The sequence below is a fragment of the Osmerus mordax genome, chromosome 8, assembly GCF_038355195.1.
Source record: "Osmerus mordax isolate fOsmMor3 chromosome 8, fOsmMor3.pri, whole genome shotgun sequence".
Taxonomy (NCBI): domain Eukaryota; kingdom Metazoa; phylum Chordata; class Actinopteri; order Osmeriformes; family Osmeridae; genus Osmerus; species Osmerus mordax.
In genome coordinates this window covers 17,855,803-17,878,323 of record NC_090057.1, presented here as the reverse complement: position 1 = coordinate 17,878,323, position 22,521 = coordinate 17,855,803, and the positions used below count along the sequence as shown (strand labels likewise).

At 43.0% G+C, this 22,521-nt stretch overlaps 1 protein-coding gene across 1 annotated transcript in view; it reads left to right on the top strand.

Moving 5' to 3' along the window:
• The window catches only part of ppp2r5a (protein phosphatase 2, regulatory subunit B', alpha isoform), a 91,661-nt gene that overhangs the window by 29,015 nt on the left and 40,125 nt on the right, over nt 1-22,521 (top strand). The window contains exon 2 of the mRNA XM_067242438.1: nt 20,558-20,754. Coding sequence (XP_067098539.1) covers nt 20,558-20,754 — 197 coding nt within the window. The remainder of the gene's footprint in view (nt 1-20,557; nt 20,755-22,521) is intronic.

Below are 22,521 nucleotides of genomic sequence, written 5' to 3'. Positions count from 1 at the left end.
TTACTGCTTTTTACAATGGGAGAAAATGAATAGTGAGCAGAATTAAGTTCAAGTTATCGTTGATGCGGCCCTCCAACACATTTCAGGTTTCTCAAGTGGCCCCTTGTAAAAAATAATTGCCCATCCTTGAGTTACGGAGCTGGGCCATGGAGCTTAACCCATGGAGCTAGGATTTTGATGCTAGGGAGAGTGTGGCAAGCTGGTTTAGCCAAGGCCAAAGGGCAAGAAGGCCAAATTACAGGTGTTGGCCATCTGAAGGGCATGCGACAGCAAGGGGGGACCCGCTATAAGACTTGGAACCATGAGATGTTAGGTCTCAGTTCAGGGTAGGCACTTTTAAACAGTAGCACTTTCTATTTTGAAATGTTTTATTTTGTTTGGCAGCTCAGTGAAGCACTTAAAATATTTAAATTTTTATATACAGTATAATTGTGCTTCAAATTAAAAAAGTATTTACCTACACCTTATTCTTGTTTAATATCATTTATATAATATATATGAATGTATATGGAGCGTTATAAAAAGGTGACCTTGAAATTGTGGCGACGCAATGAAAAATTTGGGTGCACCTAAATTTTGTGCGGGTGCACCTAAATAGAAAGGTTAGGCACACCAGATCAACCAAGGAAAAAAGTTAGTCTGGAGCCATGTTATGCTAACAGGACTCATGCTTGATGTCCAAATGTCCGTGGTAAAGCTAATGTCGATATTGATAAGGGGAGTGCCGAAAGTGTACTGTCGCCGTTTGGCTTCCTAAACAGCAGTGGAATAACATTTTTCTCACCATTGTCGCGTACAGCGTTAGTGAGCTACACTAGTTTACAACTACAGGTCTATAATGATAATTTCACCAACAAATCTAATTTACTTGTAATCTAATGTTAAACTAAAAGTTTTTTTTTTTTGTGAGGCATGTTAACGTTTTGAAAAAAGATGTACCGTATTTCTTTGAATAAACGCTGCGGTGTTTATTAAATACCGTTCATTTTTGGTGCACCGTTTATGCGAGAGCGTCGTTTAATTAATGAGATTTCGTGAATTGTAGGTGCAGTGCAGCCATGGACAACTTCGTTGCTGGCATTGTGACAAATGAATCATGCAGCTAAAAACTGTTTTTTTTCTTTTACTACCGCTCACCACCTTGTCTATTCTTTGTTTGTCTATGAGTGCGGCAACTCCCTTTCTCATTGGCAACAATTAGGTGTGTGTTGGTAGTATAACTGTCTCAAATACAAGTGTTCTACATTGTGTAGAAATCTGAAGCAGTATGCCGAAAAGTTCATGCATGTTAGCTTTCAAACAGAAAGCTGTGCAGAAAGTTATATGTGTAATAAACACTGGGGTTGAATTTGACCAATTAAATAACTGTTTTCAGATATTTTTTTGGTGCATTTATTTGAATAAGGCGGCGTTTATTACACAACGTTCATTTTTGGTGCAGTGTTTATTTGAGGGTGGCGTTTTGTCGAGGGCAGCGTTTGTTCGAAAGAATACGGTATTACAGACCGCTGTTGAATGTGTGTCGTCCAACAGAGGCTAATGACGTCATGATGCTCACGCTTAGTGAAATAGTAGACTACTGTTTCCAAAAGTACATGTGTATTGTGCCTCTATACTCGGTATTCAATGACACAACCATCAGGATGCAACTCGACAACTTTTATTATCCTCTTCTCCCACGTATATCACAACGTCATATATGGTGCGCCATCACCTGGCCGTAGACGGCCACTGCATCTCCCCCCTTTAGATGAAAGTTTAACTGCTTTGTCAGAACCTCAAGATGACAAAGTGCATTCAACAATATAGCTACTTTCCAGTTTTCTAACTTATCTTATAATTTCAGCACCGGTACTTCCCTGAGGTGTGAACGGTTGTGTCGCAGCCGTCCTCCATCCGGGGTCTCCACCTCGTATGAGCGTGGTGTAGGTGCAGGGCCCACAACTGTCCCTCTGGTGCGTGTGGGTCCGATCCACACCTGCTGTCCAGACTGAAGAGGTGGCAGGGTTTGAGTGTGGTGTCTCCGGTTGAATGTTTGTCTGTTGCAGTTTCAACGCAGTGTCCTTTTCTTTGAATGCTTTGAGATCAGGCCACTGTGGTTGTAGCTGTAGCGGTGACACTGGGACTGGTGTTCTGAGTCTCCTCCCCATCAGTAGTTGTGCTGGGGAGGTCCCGTGTGCCAATGGAGTAGATCTGTAGGCCAGTAGAGCTTTGTGGAAATCTCCCTCTTTCTCTAAGAGATACTTAACAGTTCTGACGGCCCGTTCAGCCTCCCCATTGCTGCGGGGATAACGGGGGCTGCTTGTCACATGTGTGAAGTCATAATCTCTTGCAAACTGAGAGAATTCATGACAGGAAAACTGAGGACCGTTGTCTGTGACTAGCTTTTCTGGGCATTCATACCTAGCAAACACAGCTTTAAATCTTGCAATAGTCTGTTTAGCCGTTGTGCCTCCAGGTAGGGTACAAACCTCAATATAGCGAGAAAAGTAGTCTATCATGACTTAATAGTTCCCATTCTGCCATTGGAAAAGATCTGCTGTGACCCTCTGCCATGGTCTGCTTGGGAGGTCAGTCGTGAGCAGAGGCTCGACAGGTGTTTGAGCTTCATGTGCACATATCTCACATCTTTCGACTATCTGCTTTACAGCGGACGTGATGCCTGGCCACCAGACGGATTCTCTAGCCCTAGATAGGGATTTGTTTGATACCCTGATGTCCCTGATGAAGTCTCTGTATGATGTCAGGTCTCATATGTTCTGGGATGATGAGTCTCTCACCTTTCATAAGCAGTCCTCCTCCTTCATGCAGGACTGACCTTTCAGGCCAGTAGGGCAACAGCAGCTAATGCACATCTCCTCTGTGTTGCATTCCTTTTCCAGGTCTTGCTCTGCCTCCGTGGCTTTGGCTGGAAGAGGCGCTCTGGACAGAGCATCAGCTGTTTTTGCGTTTTTTACCTGGGACATGGATGATGTTGAAATTGAATCTGAGCAGCCTTAATCTGAATCTGATAATCCTCGGCGGAAGGTCATCCAGTGCTCTGGACTTCAAGAGTGTTATGAGTGGCTTGTTATCTGTTCTTATAGTAAAATCTAGGCAGCTCAAGTATCCGCACATGCGCTCACATGCCCAGGTCGTAGCTAAAGCCTCTTTTTCTATTTGGGCATATCTTGACTCGGCTTTGGTCAAACTTCTTGAAATGAAGACGACAGGTCTCCACTCACCACCTATCTGTTTTTGTGTTAAGACACCTCCTAGTCCATACGAAGAGGCGTCCGCTGACACCATGGTTTCATGGTTTGGGCTGTATTGGGCTAACACGGTCTCTGACCCTAATTCTTTCTTAGTGTCCAGGAACGCTTTCTGTTGGGGTGCTCCCCATGTCCAGCTGTTCTCTGTCTTCAACAGATCGCGGATGGGCTTTGTCAAGTCAGGCAGGCGTGGTGAGAATTTCCCTATAAAGTTCACCATGCCCATGAAACGGCGAACATCTGCCACATCCTTCGGCTCAGGCATGTCACGGATCGCCTTTATCTTATCCGGGTCTGCTCTGATGCCCTGGGAGTTTATGACATGCCAGAAAACGGACTTCTGTCAGTGCAAACTGGCATTTTTCATTGAGTGAGCCCAGACTCTCTGAATTTCTGTAGCACCCTGTGCAGCCTATCGTCGTGTTCTGCCCGGTCCTTTCCTGTGATGAGGACATCATCAGCATGACACAACACTCCGTCAATGCCATCAATCAGCTGGGAAATCCTCTTTTGAAAGTGCTCAGTGGCCGATGATATACCAAAAAGTAACCTCTTGAAGTAGTATCCGGCCCTCTGGTGTGATGAACGTGGTCAACAGCATTGAGTCTTGATGGAGTGGTACTTGCCAAAAGCCTGATGTTGCGTCAAGCTTTGTGAAGACTCTGGCTCCTTCCAGCTTGGCCAGCGTCTCGTCCACTGCCGGTAAGATGAGTCGCTCTCTGATGACGCTCTCGTTCAAATGGGTTAAATCTACACAAATGCGTAGTTTCCCTGATGTTTTCACAATAGGGATCATGGCTGCGCACCATTCAGTTGGTTCTTCAACACGTTCTTTCTCTTTAACTTTGGCCCGGAGTGGGATGGCTACACTTCATGGGGCAGATAGGGCATAGGGTGGTGCATTGTCTTTCAGCTTAATTTTATATTCACTTTTAAGTTTACCTAACCCTGTAAAGACATCTGTATAGGTTGAGCGAAAGTGCGTATCTGCATTGTCTATGCTATGGAGCTGAGGAATCATCTGCAGTCTGCGAATGGCTGGCAGGCCCAATAAGGGTGTGGTCAGGTCTTTCACAATGAACACCTCCTCCTCAATCTTTCTGTCGCCTCTGAATGACAGCATGCAGTTGCCCTTTGACATCCAAAGGTTGACTGGCGGGGCCCAGCAGAGGTCTGTGTGTCACTGTGTAGCTGCCGTATTTCTCTTGCGTGTATTCTGTTTCTGGGATAGCAGTCACAGATGCCCCCGTGTCCACTTTAAAGCACATCGGGCTACCATTTATGGTAAGCCTTTCAGTGCATGTAGACGACTGTGGATTGTCAACAGCTCCCAAATAAGCCTCCACATAATCCTCCTCAATGGATTCTAGGTTTTGAGCTGATCTGCACACAGATGCAAAGTGTCGTTGAGAATTTTTCTTATAAGCCTGTCTCTTGCTGTTGTAAGACACTGCATCATCGGCTGACCGGAGAACAACTTGCTGCGTTTTCACATCTTTGTGCTGCCTCACTTGAACTATGGCTGTAGCTCAATCCAATTTTGGGTTGAGCTGCATTTTCTCAGACAATTTGGCATCACGTATCCCGACAACAATCCTGGCTCGGATAATCTCATCACGCAAGACGCCATATTTGCAATGTTCAGCTAGCTTGTGCACTGCTGTGATAAAGTTATCTGCAGATTCGCCAACTTCCTGACTTCGTTTATTAAACTTGGCGCATTCAAAAATTACATTATACACTCCTACAAAATGTCCATCAAAAGCATTTTTTACCTCGTCATTAGGGCTGAACGATTTTGGAAAAAATGATCATTGCGATTATTTGGTACCAATATTGCATTTGGGATTATTTCTGCGATTATTTATTGTTATGTTCTGTAATATTCAGCAGAGACGGCCGAATAACTGTATAGTATGAACTTTCACAATATTAGATTCAAAATAAACTTATGATGAAATTAGGTGATGCGTGACTTAATATACACATTTTATTTATCTACTTGAATCACAGTAGTATATTGACTGATTTTTTCCAGCCTTGTAAACATGTAATAATAACATAAAGCATTGTCAAATAAGCCTGGTGTAAACATTAATGTAAGAGTCAGTAACAAATCACAGAAAATCTGAAATATAAAAAGGTCTTTGTCTTACGACACTCAGTATTTAAAGTCACTGTCATAAACAGATGACATGTAAACGTGAAATGTGGATTGCGCTTTTTAAATATGCGATTATTATATGATTTATCATGAATAAATATAGATATATACTACTGATCTCCAGTCAGCAACATAATACACAAAGTTCAGAAAAAGTAAGGAAAACATACCCGCCTACTTCTTCGAAAATGAATCAAATGTGCGTTGCACTTTCTTAACTAAAGCTAGCTATCTACTGTTTTGGGAAAAAAACTTGCGCTGTGGGGGCCGTCGGAAATATTTAGAACTCATGCATCTAAAGGTTAAATCTTAAAAGAAAAAGAAACACTGTCTGAACATTTCTGATCCAGTCAGTAGCCGTTCACACTGCAGCGGAGCGGGCGGGCTGCGCGGGGCGTCAGCTTCCAATTCATTTTCAATGAAACCAGGCGTTGACGCTCGCGAACGGCATTGTGGGAAGGCGAGCGGAGCGTTGCAAGTTGGATTTTCTCAACTTAATGTAAATGAGGAGCGTGAAAACGCTATCGTTGGCCAATCAGATTGGTTTCTTGTAATGTAGCAACTGTTGGTCATGGTAAACATTTCTAGGTTTTACAATTTCAAGATGGAGGAGAAACTTATCGGATGTGTCTGCACACCCAGTTCTGTTCAGAACAAAGTTACGTAATGTGACAAGCCTGAATTTAAAGATTACATTAAACTAATAATGCATAGTGCAGGGTTGCCGACGTTGTCAGTGTCCCTAGTGTGTTATCACCTTGGCCTTTGACTGTGGTGTTTCTGCTGCTGTCTTGCAGTTTTAGTAGTGGGGCAGATAACAGCAATTTTGCAGTAGAATCGTGCATATGGTGATACAAGCACCAAAATTGGCATGATGACTCCCAAAGGTATACTTAACAAATCTGTCCTACTAGCCACCTGAAAATCCAAGATGGCGGACGTTTTTCAAGATGGCCGTCAAATGCAGCACCCGATAACGATTGTTCTTATAAATAGGGATCTACATGGCCGATTTGAGTGATCTTGGTGTCAAATTATGTTTTTGGTCTTTTTTATGCTGAAATCATTTGTTCTACTTTCAAAAGGTTTTTAGCAACGCTTAGATGAATATCAATAAATAAAACAAATTCAAATAATAAAACACGTTTAAGAATTTCAATCAGGCACTTATAGCATTGAGCACTTGCATATACAAAATAAATGGATGGAGTGATTGTTACACAAACTGACATAGAAAATGAGAACACCCCATTAATACTGAAATAATAATACATCAAAGCATTTAGAAAGTCCTGTAGTGGGTTTAGGTGAGTGTTCCTGTACTGCAGAGGTCTTCAGCCCTGGTCCTCAGGGACCCCTGTCCTGCATGTTTTAGATGTTTCCCTGCACCAACACACCTGACTCAAATGAGTGGGTCGTTATCTAGCTCAGCAGAAGCCTGGTAACAACCATTCATTTGAATCAGGTGTGTTGGAGCAGGGAAACATCTAAAACATGCAGGACAGGGGGTCCCTGAGGACCAGGGCTGAAGACCTCTGCTGTACTAAATTCAGTTCAGTATGTCGCTACTTGGCCTTGGCTTTTTGGGCACAGGGATGATGGTGGAGGACTTGAGACAGGCTGGCACATGGCATGTCTCAAGGGAGGTGTTAAAGATGTAGGTAAACACCGGAGACAGCTGGTCAGCGCAGTGCTTGAGGGTGGCTGGAGAGACAGAGTCCGGCCCAGCTGCTTTGCGGGGATTCTGCCTCTTGAAAAGTCTGTTAACTTCACCCTCCTGAATGGAGAGAGTTGTCACTGTAGAGGGGGGGAGGTGGGAGGCCTCCTGGGTGGGAAGGGGTAGTTCAGGACTGTCCAATTGTCTTTCAAATCTGCAGTAGAACTCATTCAGGTCGTTGGCCAGGCGGGAGTCGTTAGTGGAGTGGGGGGCTCTGGGCTTGTAGTTGGTAATCTGCCTGAGCCCTCTCCAGACAGAAGCAGAGTCGTTTACAGAGAATTGGTGTTTTAGTCTCTCTGAGTACAGTCGTTTAGCCTCCCTCGCCGCCTTGCTAAACCTGTTCTTCGACTCCTTATTGGAAGCCATCTGGCATAGTTTGTGTTGTTTGCAAAGAAGTTCCGACAGGGCTTCTCGGTACAGCTCGAAGTCTCCTTCCCTGAAAGAGCGGATCAGGAGGAATATGGCGAGCTCCATATCCAACACCAGATTCCAGAACTGGAACTGTGGACTCGCACTCCTCCGCTTATCGTGCCAGTCTTCAAAGGTCAGAGGCGAGCTGCCTCTGACCTTTGACTCAGAACAGTAGTCTCGGTAAGCTTCTTTCATCAGTGTGTAAAGGCTGCATGCTGTGATTTGGTGGGCAAGTCTTGCCCTGGTGACACTTGACCAGTAGCGGTGCGTCAATAGTGGGCGCAAGTGCGCCGCCGCCCTTAACATTTTTAGATGAAAATGTCAAAAGGCATGTCAAAAAATATAGACCAAATAATAAAAATAAGAAATGTACCGTGTTTACGCGTTAAATGTGTGTGGGAGACTGTAAGCCCCTGACAGCAACCACTTAAATGTGACAAAACATAATATATTGCCATTCGTCATTACTGAGATAAGCCCCTCCTTCAGGTGAAGGGCGCCGGTAACAGCAAAGTCTATGGAAGCTAGTTAACTTTTCGCTGTCATTTCAGCAGGGACAGCTTTTCATTGGCGGATTGAAAGTTCGATTCTGGGGCGCAAATCTTTGCGCCATAACCAATTACATGGTTTCCTATCGTTCTTACTTCAACGCGATTGGACTGATTCGGTGAATCAGCGACCTTTAAAATTCCCTTACTTACCAGAACAAGCATCTACGAGAGCAGCATAGCTAGCAGAAACTTTGTTTTTGTGAATCAGTGGCGGTGCGTCAAAACAAATTCTGTCATTGATTTACAAAAAAACCCTTTCACAAGACGTTCGCTGGAAGAAAAAAAGAGGATAAAGTATCTCGGACCAACACGATTTACAAATCCAGCAGCAGGCCAGTGACCGAGGACGAAGCAGCAGGCTAGTGACTGGGGACGAAGCTACCAGACAGTACAACCAGGGCTTCTCACCTGCTCTTTATGCAAAACGGAGTTGGCTGGATGTTCAAGTAGCTAGTTAACATGCTTTTTGGTAGTGGATGAGAGGATATAGTAAAAAAAAAAAAAAAAAACGATATCCTCACTATCTTGTTATGTTTGTAACTTGAATTTTGTACCGTATTGTCTTGCTCTTCTTAAATACATAGTTGTTTAAATAAAGTAGTGGTGGTTGTTTTGCCCAGTTTCGAAGTGCTGCTTTCTGTTTATTGCCCCTGGGGCAATTGTGCTGTAGTTGCAGTCGGGTTGTGGTCAATGTTGTCCACTGCTGAAGTCGTGAACACATGCTTTTTCAGGACTGGTGGGCAGACGACTCCATCTTCCACATACTGTGCCACTACAGCCTCTCCTAGGTGGGCTGAGATTTCGAGGACTCTATCGTAGGACACGCTGATCCCAGTCTCATGAAGCATCTCAATGAGTTGCCTCTTCCTTGTCTTGGCAAAGACAGACATGCCAACATACACAGCAAAAGGTGTCTCCCGGTCCTTGGGATGTGACGTGGGGGAAATTCAAGTGGCACTGTGTAGATCTGAATAGTCAAGATGGCGGTTTCAATATGATTTATTTAGTTTGTACAATTTAAGAATTAACAGAGTACTCTGGACCGGTCATAGCGAAAGACATGCAGATGTAACCTACAGGTCGTTCGAGAGAGTGGTGAAGAACAACCCTACATTTACATTTAGTCATTTAGCAGACGCTCTTATCCAGAGCGACTTACAGTAAGTACAGGGACATTCCCTCCCCCCCCCCCCCCCCCCCCCCCGAGGCAAGTAGGGTGAAGTGCCTTGCCCAAGGACACAACGTCTTTTGTCACGGCCGGGAATCGAACTGGCAACCTTCAGATTACTAGCCCGATACCCTCACCGCTCAGCCACCTGACACCCTAAAACCCTGCCTTATATAAACTTAGAACAAATGGTTCTTCTGATGGTCAATCCATCAATATAGCGGTCTCTGTGATTGGCCAGCACTACTCAGTGACAGTTTGACTCCAAATCAAGTGTCCCACAGTTTTTTGATGCCCCAGCTCCCTAAATGAGGAGATGGTTAATGATACACAAACAGGACACAGGACACAATCTCCTTGGCCAAAAGGTTAGGTCAGCTCGCTCAACTGAGATAACAATCTCCCCCAACCCCCAGACCTAACTAAGACCCTCTGGCTCTTAGTTAGGTATCATAAAACAACACCATAAATACCTTAAGACAATCTGAGTGTCCATTCTACAGAGTAAACCACACCACAGAGCCTCAGGTTCTTACATTAGTCTGTCTATAACAAAGGAACTTACTTTTTACCGCTTAAAGAAACATAGATATTGTAACTATGTCAAAAACTGCCATAAAAGATGCCTGTGGAATTGTGCTCCTTTCTTGGAACATGCAAAACAGTTGTACTGTAAGAGCTGTGCCATTGCAAGCTCAGATTTCGATGCTCCATGTTGGAGTTGGGACTTGATATCGGCTTCATGTTCGGTCATGCATACAAATTCAAGTAGTGAAGCTGGGACAGCATCTTCGAGACATCCATCATGTAATGTGCTGTTAAATTGTCTCTTCTGTTTCAGCATGTTGCGTCGTATCATCCCAGCAGCCTTTGCCAGGTGGATTGCTTCACTGTATTTGCTGGCTTGTGCAAGAATCTCCCCGACGTCCTTCTTAAAGACCAGTAGGACATCACGCCCTTGGTGATGATCTTTTAGCTCAGGGATGTGAAAAAGCAGCTGCTCTTTCAGGCGGGTAGAATGCACATCGAGCGATTCGATGCCCAGCTGCTCTAGCCTCTCCCTGTAGAGGGAACACAAGTCTCCAAGTCGGAAAATGGGTGGATCTGAACTCTCACTTGCATTTTTCTGCTCAGTGATGTATGTCACCAGTTCAGAAAAAGCCATTGGATAGGCGTTCTTTTCTTGCAGGATCTCTTCTGCTTTCTTCTGCTTTTGAGAATTCAGGAAGGCTCTCTCTCTGTTGTACAGATCTACAAAGCAAGCAGGGTAATACTTCATCTCCAGCACTCAGCTTTGCGAGGAGCTTCCCATCATTGAGAGTCTTTGCACAGTCATTGATTTTCTTGTTCAGTTTCATGGTCATTGCTGGTCTCAGGCTGTCCCCTGCCTCCTCATTCAGGAAGCATTCTGTCGTTTTGGGATCTGTGATTCTCCGTGGTACTTTGCTGTTGTTGCTGTTGTTGCTGCTCTCACTGCTGTCAGCTGCAGGGGCGGATCTTTTTTCAGCTCGGTGTAACTTTGTGTGGTTGAACAGCAGCCTGCAACTGGAATGGTATTGCGCCTTGTTCTTCCTTAAAGTTTCCTGTATCCCGCTGCCATCGTCAAGTCTTGCTGGATCCAGCTTGATTGGTAGCTCGTTGACAGAAAGGAATCTAGGAATATTCCTTCCCAACTGGCTGTACCCTTCATCTACACTTTTGGAAGGATTTGTAAGTGGAGACGTGAGATCTTCCTTCCTGTCTGTTTGGCAAAGGCAACATTTGTCCCAGTCGGTGTGCTGAAGCCATTGTTATGCTCAGGGTCGAAGGTTTATCCTTTTACCACCCTGTGTCATGGCCACAGGCAAATAATAAGTTTAGCGCAGATTTCAATGGCGCACCGTCGCTTGACTGCGAGTTAACATGCTGTGTTATGGCTGCTGTGAAAACAGACGTAGGCCTAGTTATTTTGCTGCCTGCTGCTCAACAACGAAAACGGAGATTGCCAAAGTAACGGAAAGTCGCTTGATTTGAAGCTTGTCGCTAGATTTTTTAATTTCTGAATTCTGTACAGGAACACTCACCTAAACCCACTACGGGACATTCTAAATGTTTTGATGTATTATTATTTAAGTATTAATGGGATGTTCTCATTTTCTATGTCAGTTTGTGTAACATAATCACTCCGTCCATTTATTTTGTATATTCACGTGCTCAATGCTATAAGTGCCTGATTGAAACTCTTAAACGTGTTTTATTATTTGAATTGGTTTTATTTATTGATATTCATCTAAGCGTTGCTAAAAACCTTTTGAAAGTAGAAAAAATTATTTCAGCATACCCAAAAACATAATTTGACACCAAAATCACTCAAATCGGCCAGGTAGATCCCTGTTTATGAGAACAATTGTTATCGGGAGCTCCATTTGACGGTCATCTTGAAAAATGGCCGCCATCTTGGATTTTCAAGTGGCTAGTCGGACAGATTTGTTGAAGGGGTGATTGATTGTTTTTTGGGGGTATTTCACACTGTACCTTAAGGTCTCCGAATAGGGTATGTAACATTGGTTGGGCTGAAAATGGCCCTTGTGCTGTTCTATGCCCCCTGATGCTTCCATTGAATTTGTCCCGGGAAAAAAACGTGAGGTTTTCTCCTTTTATGGTATGCTCATAAATATATAGATGAGCTGCGTGCAGATTGGTTGGTTTACAACGAGTGAAGCTGCGGAGCAAAGACGCAACACGGCCAACAGCACTCATTGAAACAAGAAGGTGGAGACTTGAAATTAAAAAGTACAAATAAATCTATTGTGTCTACACAACACTGTTTTCAACTAGATATCATTTGAAATGATTATGTTAGTTGTGTCCACTTATGTTGTTGATGCAAACAGGATTCACTTAGGTGGGTAATGTTAGCACTACAGCTTAGCAAACAAACTATCGTGATTCAACTCAGCTTCAGTTAGCTCTAGTTATCTTGCTGAAAAATAGATCTGGACAAACATGCATCTTGAATTGTAGATTTACATGACAACACAGGTTATTTATTTGAATGAAACACACAGTCAGGAACATGAAATAACGATGGCCCCATTGCCAATAAACTAAATCATCACACATTCTACCAATGCTAGATACAGGCAGGATACGTTAGCATTGCTAATAACTGTTAGCGACAACATAATACTACAGCTTGCGGTTGTAGCACCTCTTTTCAGCAACAGCTTCATAGCAAATCATGCTTTACATTGTCCCAGGTTTTCAAAACTGTCCTAGGTGAATTAGTTAGAGCAAATGTGTAATTGAGGGTCGAACCGCACAGGGATCTTCTCATAGACAAACATCACAGCCCGTCGAGTGTTTGGTTCCTTAGGAAAACTCTCTTATTTGTAATTCGTGTGGAAGTACAGAGCAACGCGCAGCTAGCTAAAAAAAAGTGTCCGAGATCTACGCGACCTCCGTTCCTGGTCCAAAAAAACAGAGGGCAGGTAAATGTACATTTTGGTGAGTGACAAAGTTGATGCTGCAACTTGTGACGTCACAAGTTGCACTGTTTAAAAAGCTAGCGTTTGCAAGTTGCAGTTTCAAAATAGTAGTGAGAAGTGAAATGTTGATAGGAAAGATGTTTCAATGGACTTTGAGGTTCACAGTATGTCTATTTTACACACCAAACACCAAAATTGATCGTATTGTCTGGGGTAGCACAACGTTCTTAGTATTACATTTTAATATGTGGTGTCAGAAGGAGCTGTGATTTTGTGGTAAATACGACATATTGCCTCGAAACAACCACAAATACGTGATTAGTAGCCTACATTCGGGTAGTGTCTATGGGTACTAGTTGTTTCAGAAGAAGCCAAATCAAGATGTTACCTGAAGGCCAAGGTGGTTACTAAGTAAGTAACTGATTTGATGACTTTCCATGAGCTAGAATAGCTCGTAGTGTAAAGCAATGCCCTTTGGTTTACTACGTGTTTTGCTCTAGTGCGATCGAATCCCACTTCATGCGAGCCTGCAAATGTTTTATTTTGTCTCCATTTATTTTTTCATAAATGGTAATGTAGTGCCTATACTTTCATATTCAACGCAGCAAATATGAGATCCGACATGAAAATCGCCAGTAACATGTTTGTCCCAGTAGGGACATAACACCGGTGACAAAGTTTTTAGAATAGCTTGTTTCAAAGGGGTTTCAGTTTGTTTTAAAGGGGGTTCCTAATGAACGAATGTCATATGAGTAGGCCAAATGCTTGAAAATAACACTAGAAGGGAAAACCTGAAGGTGACGTTTAAGTCATAGAGGTTAGGACAATTTTTTACACCGGATTGACCAATATCTTAATTTGATCCAACTTTTCAACTAAGGTTGCTATAGCTTATCACTATTTCCTGTTGCAGGGGAAATGAGAAGACAACAGTTTCATTCTACACAGTATTTTGAATTGTAAATGAGCAGCAAAAAATTTATGCTTTTAAATCTATGCAATCTTCATAAATAATAAGTAGGCATTGATAATACGAAATGATACTGTCATGGCAGGGACTGTGACTGTTTAAAAAATAAAATGAAAGTGGTGGCTTATCTGACGGTAAGGAACAGGAAGACTCCACAGATGATAGTGTCAGGTTGTTATGAGAGTTCCTGTCTCAGTTCTACCAAGGCCCCGGCCTGTCTGTCTCTCCTCACTTTCGCTCTCTCTTACCCTCCTCCCCCGCCCCGCCCCAACACGCACACGCAGATCTATCATCTAGTGCTGTCAGTGAAACGCGTTAGTAACGGCGTTACCGTTAAAGGCCGTTAAAAGGCTTGGTAGTCAAAGCTAGGTAGACCCAGAGCCATTTAAAAAGAGAGTTGGGACACTTCCATAGACATCCATTGTCATCGAAGAAGGCAGAAGTAAAGCGTTTGCAACCTATAGTCCCAAACATTGTATTTTGCAACGTTCAATCCCATTCATGTTCAGTGTTACGAATCAAGTTAGCTGTTTTGAAAATAGTTTTAAAATAATGCAGTAATTTGATCAATTTACCAGCTAACTTGCTTCATCACACTGAACATGAATGGCGTAATAATTTGTGAAAGACCCAGAGAAACACAAATATCCGACGAGACAAAATCCCAGACAATTTTGGAATCCCTGCCGGACGCATTTTTTAGGTCTCGAAAAGAGGACATCTGGTCACCCAAATTTTTGCCTATATAGCCAGCTTTACTTAAAGTTTATTGTAAGATATAGCTTGTTAGATTCAAAATGCACATCTGATTAGAGCTTGCAACAATGAATTGCAGATTGAAGGGTCCCCAATCGTCCAGCTAGCTGTCGACGCTCGGCGGGAATTTCAGGTCCACTCACTAAAAACAAACTTGACCCTCTCACTGCACATATTGCATAATAAAATGTTTTATTGAATGCAATTGGTTGCCTTGTATATTCTGTTCTATTTACCAAACTCCTTTCTTGTCTTAAATTGAGCTGGTGTGAGTTACAGTATGGTAGCTAGCATATCCATTTCTAGCTCTGCTTCACAATCGCTGCCTAGTGTTATAAGTTAATGTAATACATAAATGTTAATAAAGTATCAGACATATACATAATATAACACACCAGTAACCAATTGATATTATGTGTAAATATATACCGAAAATGTCAGTAAATCGAGATGCTGCTACTGTCCGTCTTGTTGAAAACCATTCAAACAGGTTGGCAGCAGTGTTTTTTTTGCAAGCTTCTTGAACCAAGTGATCACGTGTCGGCAAGATCAAAGAGTGTTGTAACTCTCTTTTTATATGGCTCTGGCCCATTGGTTGCGAATCGTCGCTCGCACGTCATTATGCTATGTTCACATCGTGCAGTCGCGACTCCGTGACTTGCTTTCCATGTGAAATCAATGGTATGCTTCACTTCATCGCGCTGTTGTTCCGTGTATTGACAAAAGCCCGTCACTCGCGTACTGTGCTCGAAAATTATTTTTAAAGTTCGCACATACCTATTTCTAGGCGCAAATGCGAGTGAAATACTCGCACTGTAGAGCCCTGCGTTAACGCAAACTCATTTTAACAGCGTCAATTTTTTATCGTGAGATTAACGTTATTTTCTAGTTTTTTTTCACATGCTGTTGCAACAACTACTGACGTTAGATAAACTACAACACCACACCGGATCTAGGTAGACCGGAAACAAAACAACAGGCACGCCGCACACACTTGTTTGGGCTTGCGAGCCGGCTAAAGAGTAGTAGGCTAACGTTACGTTTTCAGTGGATGGCGAGCGCGAGACGCCGAAATGGATGCCAATAAGATTCTGAATGGAAAGTTTACTTTTAAAAAGTTGTGACCAAAGTGATCTGTGTGTTTTGTCATTGTGAACTGAGCTATCATCGCAGCACGTCCAGTCTGAAATACCACTTGATGGCCAAGCACACAGCTGATGCAAATTCTCCGCCCCCTCTTCAAAGCCAGGCGATTTGCAATGTTGTTTTCAATATAAAAAAAAAAAACATTTGCTCCAAGAAATCCGATCCACTTTTCCATGTTAATAAGAGCATTAAAATGACAAAAAATAATGGGACAAAAAGAAATCAAGGGACATTTAGAATAGATAAAAATGTGCGATTAATCGCGAGTTAACTATGACAATGTGATTAATCGCAATTAAATATTTTAATCGTTTGACAGCACTACTATCATCTAATCATGGTCCAGTCTGTGCTTAAGTCAGTCACTAACAGGAGGTCTTGAGTGCATGGAAACGTGTTCTCAACATGGTTCTGCCAGTATTCACAACCTTACTAAACCATCCTGCTCTTCTCTTCAGAGTCTGTAGAACTGCACATCTGTGCGGGTACAGTCTGTCAGATGAGGGGGAGGGGGGGGGGGGGGATTTAGCTCCTACTCTCAACCGAGCCATGACTGTTTACTAGGGGTGCACCGATCCGATATTAAGATCGGATATTATCCATCAATTATTTTTTTCCAGCACATCCTATGTCATTTGTCAGCAGCATGAGTTAACCGAACCTTTAGATGCGTTGCATGAGTTCTAAATATTTCCGACGGTCCCCACAGCAAGCATAATGGTTGTAGCAATGATACTAGCATGCTAGTGTTACTTGTTAGCCTTCTCATTAGCACATATTGAAGCCGTACAGCGTTTGACGCATAGTTTTTGTCTATCGGAAAATATTCAGTTGGAATTTTCTAAATCGGATATGCGACGTTACCCTGTGAGACCCGCATTCGAACGTGTGACGCTACTCCTGCTACGCTGTAGATTCTACAGTATAGTAGAGTTGTTGAGCTGCAGGAATTTGGCGTGCTCCTAGCATTGTGCTTTTGGATGTGCTTGATTAAATTGGTAGGATTGTACTTTGCAATACTTCCACCACCCCTCATATCATTTACTTTGCTAACAGCCTACGAACTAGTTGGCTAGTAATATATCCACACAGCCGACTCTTTGGCTCGCTCCATGTTGCTTTTAAGTTTAGCTATCTGTCCACTGGTTGAACACTAGCTGTACACCGCACGGTGCAATGCGTCAAGATAAAAACTTCCATGGTTCACACACCAGCAACAACAAATGCATATGAATTCATTTTCTTTTTTTTACAATTTTACAATGTTTGGTAACTGTTTGATTACTATTGTATGTTTGACCAATACACTATTTTGTTTCTACTGCTACATTTGATTTATTTGAATACATTTGATTACTTTATATTTTCGCATTTTGAATGCACAATTGTTTTTTAAATAAGAATTCAGTACATTACATTTGTTATTTTCTCTTAGTTAGGAAAGTCTGGCGCCTTTAGTCTTTTCCACATGTTGGAAGGAAGGTATAAGGTGGGAGGTATACAGTTTATTATTAATTCAACAACGGTATCGGATCGGTATTGGGTATCGACAGATACACAAAGCCCAGGCATCGGTATCGGGACTGAAAAAGTTGGATCGGTGCATCCTTACTGTTTACCCAGGGACCATTTATACAACCTCCCAACCTTCAGCGTGAGTTGGAGAGCCTTGTTACAGCCCTGTTGCTTCCTCATTTTGTGTGTGACTGCGCCCAGCAGAGGGCACGTAGACACCCCCCCCACACACACACACACACAAACACACTCTGTGTGGCTGTAAATCACTCCAGAGCAGTGGTTTCAGGTGCATAATGTCCTGGTGTCAGTTAAGGTATTTTGGCCCCAATGGCTGCCAGCTATAGGCTAACATTATCACAGAAGTTACTCCTGTAGCCTACACTTCATGTAGTATTTCTGGCTGGCTGCCCGACACTGTTTATAGCCTGGCCGGGGTCAAGTTTGACAGCTCTAATAACCCTGCACACACTCACCGTTTAATCCATAAATGGCTTTAGTGTTGCCCCCCCCCCCCCCCCCCCCCCCCACTGAAAATAAGTTCGAACACGATATTTCGGAGCAGGTTAATGTAATAGCTAATGTTATGTTGCACAAATGTTCGTCCTATTTACATTTACATTTAGTCATTTAGCAGACGCTCTTATCCAGAGCGACTTACATTTTTTTACATTTATTTCCCATAAAGCACTTAAGTTAGGCTACTTAAAGACACCTTACACTCATACAGTATGTTCTAAATGGAATAAATGCTGCCAATTAATAATTGACGTAACAACTTCTTGTAAATGGTCGGTAGCCTAGCCTATCGATTTAGGTAGGCCACTCTAAAGCATGTACACTGTCTTCTTCATTTGATCTTGATAGGTTAAGCATTCTGTAGAAAATAATAACAATAAACCCACTATTAATTAAAACTCCTTCAGCATAATAATGCACCTAAAATACAAACGTGAGCAAGGGCAGTAATCGCTATCGAATCAACAGACATGTGCAATTTGGCTAGCAGGGGAAGAATACAAACAACAAAAATCACCAGTTAACTTAATTTAAATTTGCAAGAACTATAGACTAATACAACAACAGGCTTAAATGAACTGGCAACATAAGTTATACGACTTACAGTTCTCAAGGACGCAGACACGCAATCGTGGCGGTCCGCCACGGCAAAATCAACATAGAGGAAACACTGGGCTTAATGCTAAAATCCTTGAGTGACTGTACTGGCCTGAAACGGCAAAGACAAAGTACCACCAGGCCTATTGAGTCGAACATGTCATAAACTTGCCAGTTAGCCAGAACCTCCAGCAGTTTAATATACAGTTAGGTCCATAAGTATTTGGACATTGACACCATTTTCATCATTTTGGCTCTGTATACCACCACAATGGATTTGAAATGAAACAATCAAGATGTGCTTTAAGTGCAGACTTTCAGCTTTAATTTCAGGGTATTTACATCCAAATCAGGTGAACGGTGTAGGAATTACAACACATTTTATATGTGGCCCCCCCCTTTTTAAGGGACCAAAAATAATTGGACAAACTAACATAATCATAAATCTAATTGTCACTTTTAATACTTGGTTGCAAATCCTTTGCAGTCAATGACAGCCTGAAGTCTGGAACCCATAGACATCACCAGACGCTGGGTTTCGTCCCTGGTGATGCTCTGCCAGGCCTCTACTCCAACTGTCTTCAGTTCCTGCTTGTTCTTGGGGCATTTTCCCTTCAGTTTTGTCTTTAGCAAGTGAAATGCATGCTCAATTGGATTTAGGTCAGGTGATTGACTTGGCCATTGCAGAACATTCCACTTCTTTGCCTTAAAAAAAAACTCTTTGGTTGCTTTCGCAGTATGCTTCGGGTCATTGTCCATCTGCACTGTGAAGCGCCGTCCTATGAGTTCTGTAGCATTTGGCTGAATCTGAGCAGATAATATTGCCCGAAACACTTCAGAATTCATCCTACTGCTTTTGTCAGCAGTCACATCATCGATAAATACAAGGGAACCAGTTCCATTGGCAGCCATACATGCCCACGCCATAACACTACCTCCACCATGCTTCACTGATGAGGTGGTATGCTTTGGATCATGAGCAGTTCCTTCCCTTCTCCATACTCTTCTCTTCCCATCATTCTGGTACAAGTTGATCTTGGTCTCATCTGTCCATAGGATGTTGTTCCAGAACTGTACAGGCTCTTTTAGATGTTTTTTGGCAAACTCTAATCTGGTCTTCCTGTTTTTGAGACTCACCAATGGTTTACATCTTGTGGTGAACCCTCTGTATTTACTCTGGTGAAGTCTTCTCTTAATTGTTGACTTTGACACAGATACGCCTACCTCCTGGAGAGTGTTCTTGATCTGGCCAACTGTTGTGAAGGGGTTTTTCTTCACCAGGGAAATAATTCTTCTGTCATCCACCACAGTTGTTTTCCGTGGTCTTCCAGGTCTTTTGGTGTTGCTGAGCTCACCAGCGCGTTCTTTCTTTTTAAGAATGTACCAAACAGTTGATTTGGCCACACCTAATGTTTTTGCTATCTCTCTGATAGGTTTGTTTAGATTTTTCAGCCTAACGATGGCTTGCTTCACTGATGGTGACAGCTCTTTGGACTTCATATTGAGAGTTGACAGCAACAGATTCCAAACACAAATTCCATACTTGAAATGAACTCTAGACCTTTTATCTGCTCCTTGTCAATGAAATAACGAACTCCCTTTATGAGGGAATAACATACACCTGGCCATGGAACAGCTGAGCAGCCAATTGTCCAATTACTTTTGGTCCCTTAAAAAGGGGGGGGGGGGCACATATAAAATGTATTGTAATTCCTACACCGTTCACCTGATTTGGAAGTAAATACCCTGAAATTAAAGCTGAAAGTCTGCACTTAAAGCACATCTTGATTGTTTCATTTCAAATCCATTGTGGTGGTATACAGAGCCAAAATGATGAAAATTGTGTCAATGTCCAAATACTTATGGACCTAACTGTAAGTGCTTATAGAGTCTTATTTCTGGGTCCTGTTGACTGTTGTATAAGATATAAATCCTTCTCCCTTTCTTTTGTGATCTGAATAAGAATTGTGTCAATATAGTTATGATCCTGGGTACACAGGATCATTTCAATTGTCAAAGTGCTCATTTGTTATTCCAAGCTGTGGTTTTCACTGTCAGGGCAGGAGCAGGCCGGCTTTTGTGCTCGCTGGTGAACGTTTTCCCTCACAGCTGTATTATTTATCAAGCAGGGGGTGTTCGAGTGACTGGTCCTCTTGTAACTGTATGGCTCCATTTTGTTATATTAGCCCTTACGTTTATCACAGCAAAGTTATTTGGATATAGCAAACATTCTTTTGTTCTTTAAAAAAACTTTTTTTATTTTATTTATATTCCATCCCTATTGTAGATGTGGCTTCCTCATGTTCTCTCTCCGTGCTCCTGCAGATGCACCCTCCACAGAGCAACAGGAGCTGTTCACTCAAAAGCTGCAGCAGTGCTGCATGCTGTTCGACTTCATGGACTCGGTCACCGACCTGAAGAGCAAGGAGATCAAGAGGGCCACACTCAATGAGTTGGTAGACTACGTGTCCACCAACAGAGGTGTGCTGGTGGAGTCTGCCTATCCAGAGATCTCCAATATGGTGAGGAACCCATATCACCTTATTAGACATGTTGGCTTCTTCTAATACTGGATGCTAGGTCAAATAAAGACGCTTTGTGAGATTTGTGGGGGCTTGATGAAAAGTACATGTTCTGTTCAGTAGCACTGTCCTAGGTAGGGATCTAATATCAGGAACCATGTTAGAATGAAAGGAGTAGTAGCCTTGACACTGTCAAACAGCATGATGCTGCAGCAGCAGTGAATGCTGTGAGCGAGGGATCACAGAAAGAGGGTGCACTTCCCCACACACACTTTTACTTTTAGGCCACCATACATTTTCAGTGTCCCAATTCCTTACAACCCCCCTGAGGGTGTGCTGTCATAGCACCAATGAAATAGACTGGGGTAGCGCCTGACAAAGCCTTCCATGCAGTCTTAATCAGGTCTCGTCCCTTTGCCCTGAATCAAGGACCAAGAGATTTAAAAAGCTAATTTGTCTCTGATTCGAATTGCCCTTTTGAATCACATTGTAATTTTCAGTTTTTTTGTGTGAATTGTTTGTGTGTTGATTTGTGTGTAATTGTTGACAATTACTGTATTTACCGCTGGCTGGGCAACCAGTTGACCCTTGGGAATAATAAAGATGACCTTGATGCCATGCTAGCCTTCTCCACTCAGCGTTGTCAATTCAAGATGGCCACTAAAAAGTGTTTGTGCGTCACAGTAGCGACGGGCTCAGCCTAAATTAACCTTTGTGTCAGGGATGGAGATTGGTTGGTGTAATGGGATGCATGAGGTCAGAAAGATGTACAATGTCTATCCCTTCCTGTGGCAGGGTTGGCAGTAATAGGTAACCATCATACATCCTAAGCCAAGCCAAGGAGACCACAGATTACTCCCAGGGACAGGAAATGGATGTTTCACTGTCAGAGGAGAGCAACACTAGACTAACGGTGCGTGTCCACTACAGCGGAGCGGCGGCTTCCAATTCATTTTCAATGAAATCGGGCATTGACGCTCGCGTATGGCATTGTGGGAAGGCGAGCGGAGCGTTGCAAGTTGGATTTTCTCAACTTTATGTAAATAAGGAGCGTGAAAATGCTAGCGTTGGCCAATCGCAGGGCCGGGGTGGGTAATCGGGAGAATCGGGAGAGTTCCCGGTGGGCGCCGCTTCACTTTTGAGGATTATAAATTTTTTTGACATTTGGCACGTTAGTCTATCTTTTCTTAAAGTAGGCTACACACGTTCCGCATTCTGACACCTCAGCCTCTGCAGGGGTTGTACCATGTGAGGGAGTTCTCCCCTCCCAAATAGAGTTGGTTTGGTCCATAGCGCGTCTTTTCCTAAAAATTTTCTCAGATCAGCTACCGATAGCTGGGACGGGCGGCCCTACCGTAACGATACGCGTCATGGGGGCTGGATGGGCATCCCCCATGACGAATGTTTACAACGTCTGGCTCCATGCCTGATTAACACTCGGATTGTTAAGCAGTCTCAAAAATTGTATCAATATAAAAAATTACACAATCCCCTTCTGTAATCATGATACCCCCCAGAAAAGTTCACTGCACCCACAGTCAAAGCAGGCTGCATCCGCCCCTGTTTGGTATACAAAAAAAAGGGCCGGTCATGGGCCTGAAACTCCCGGGCTGAAAAGTGGCCCCACTCCGGCCCTGGCCAATCGGATTGGTTTCTTGTTTCTTGTAACGTAGCAACTGTTGCTCATGGTTAACATGTCTAGGTTTTACAATTTCAAGATGGAGGAGAAACTTATCGTATGTGTCTGCACACCCAGTTCTGTTCAGA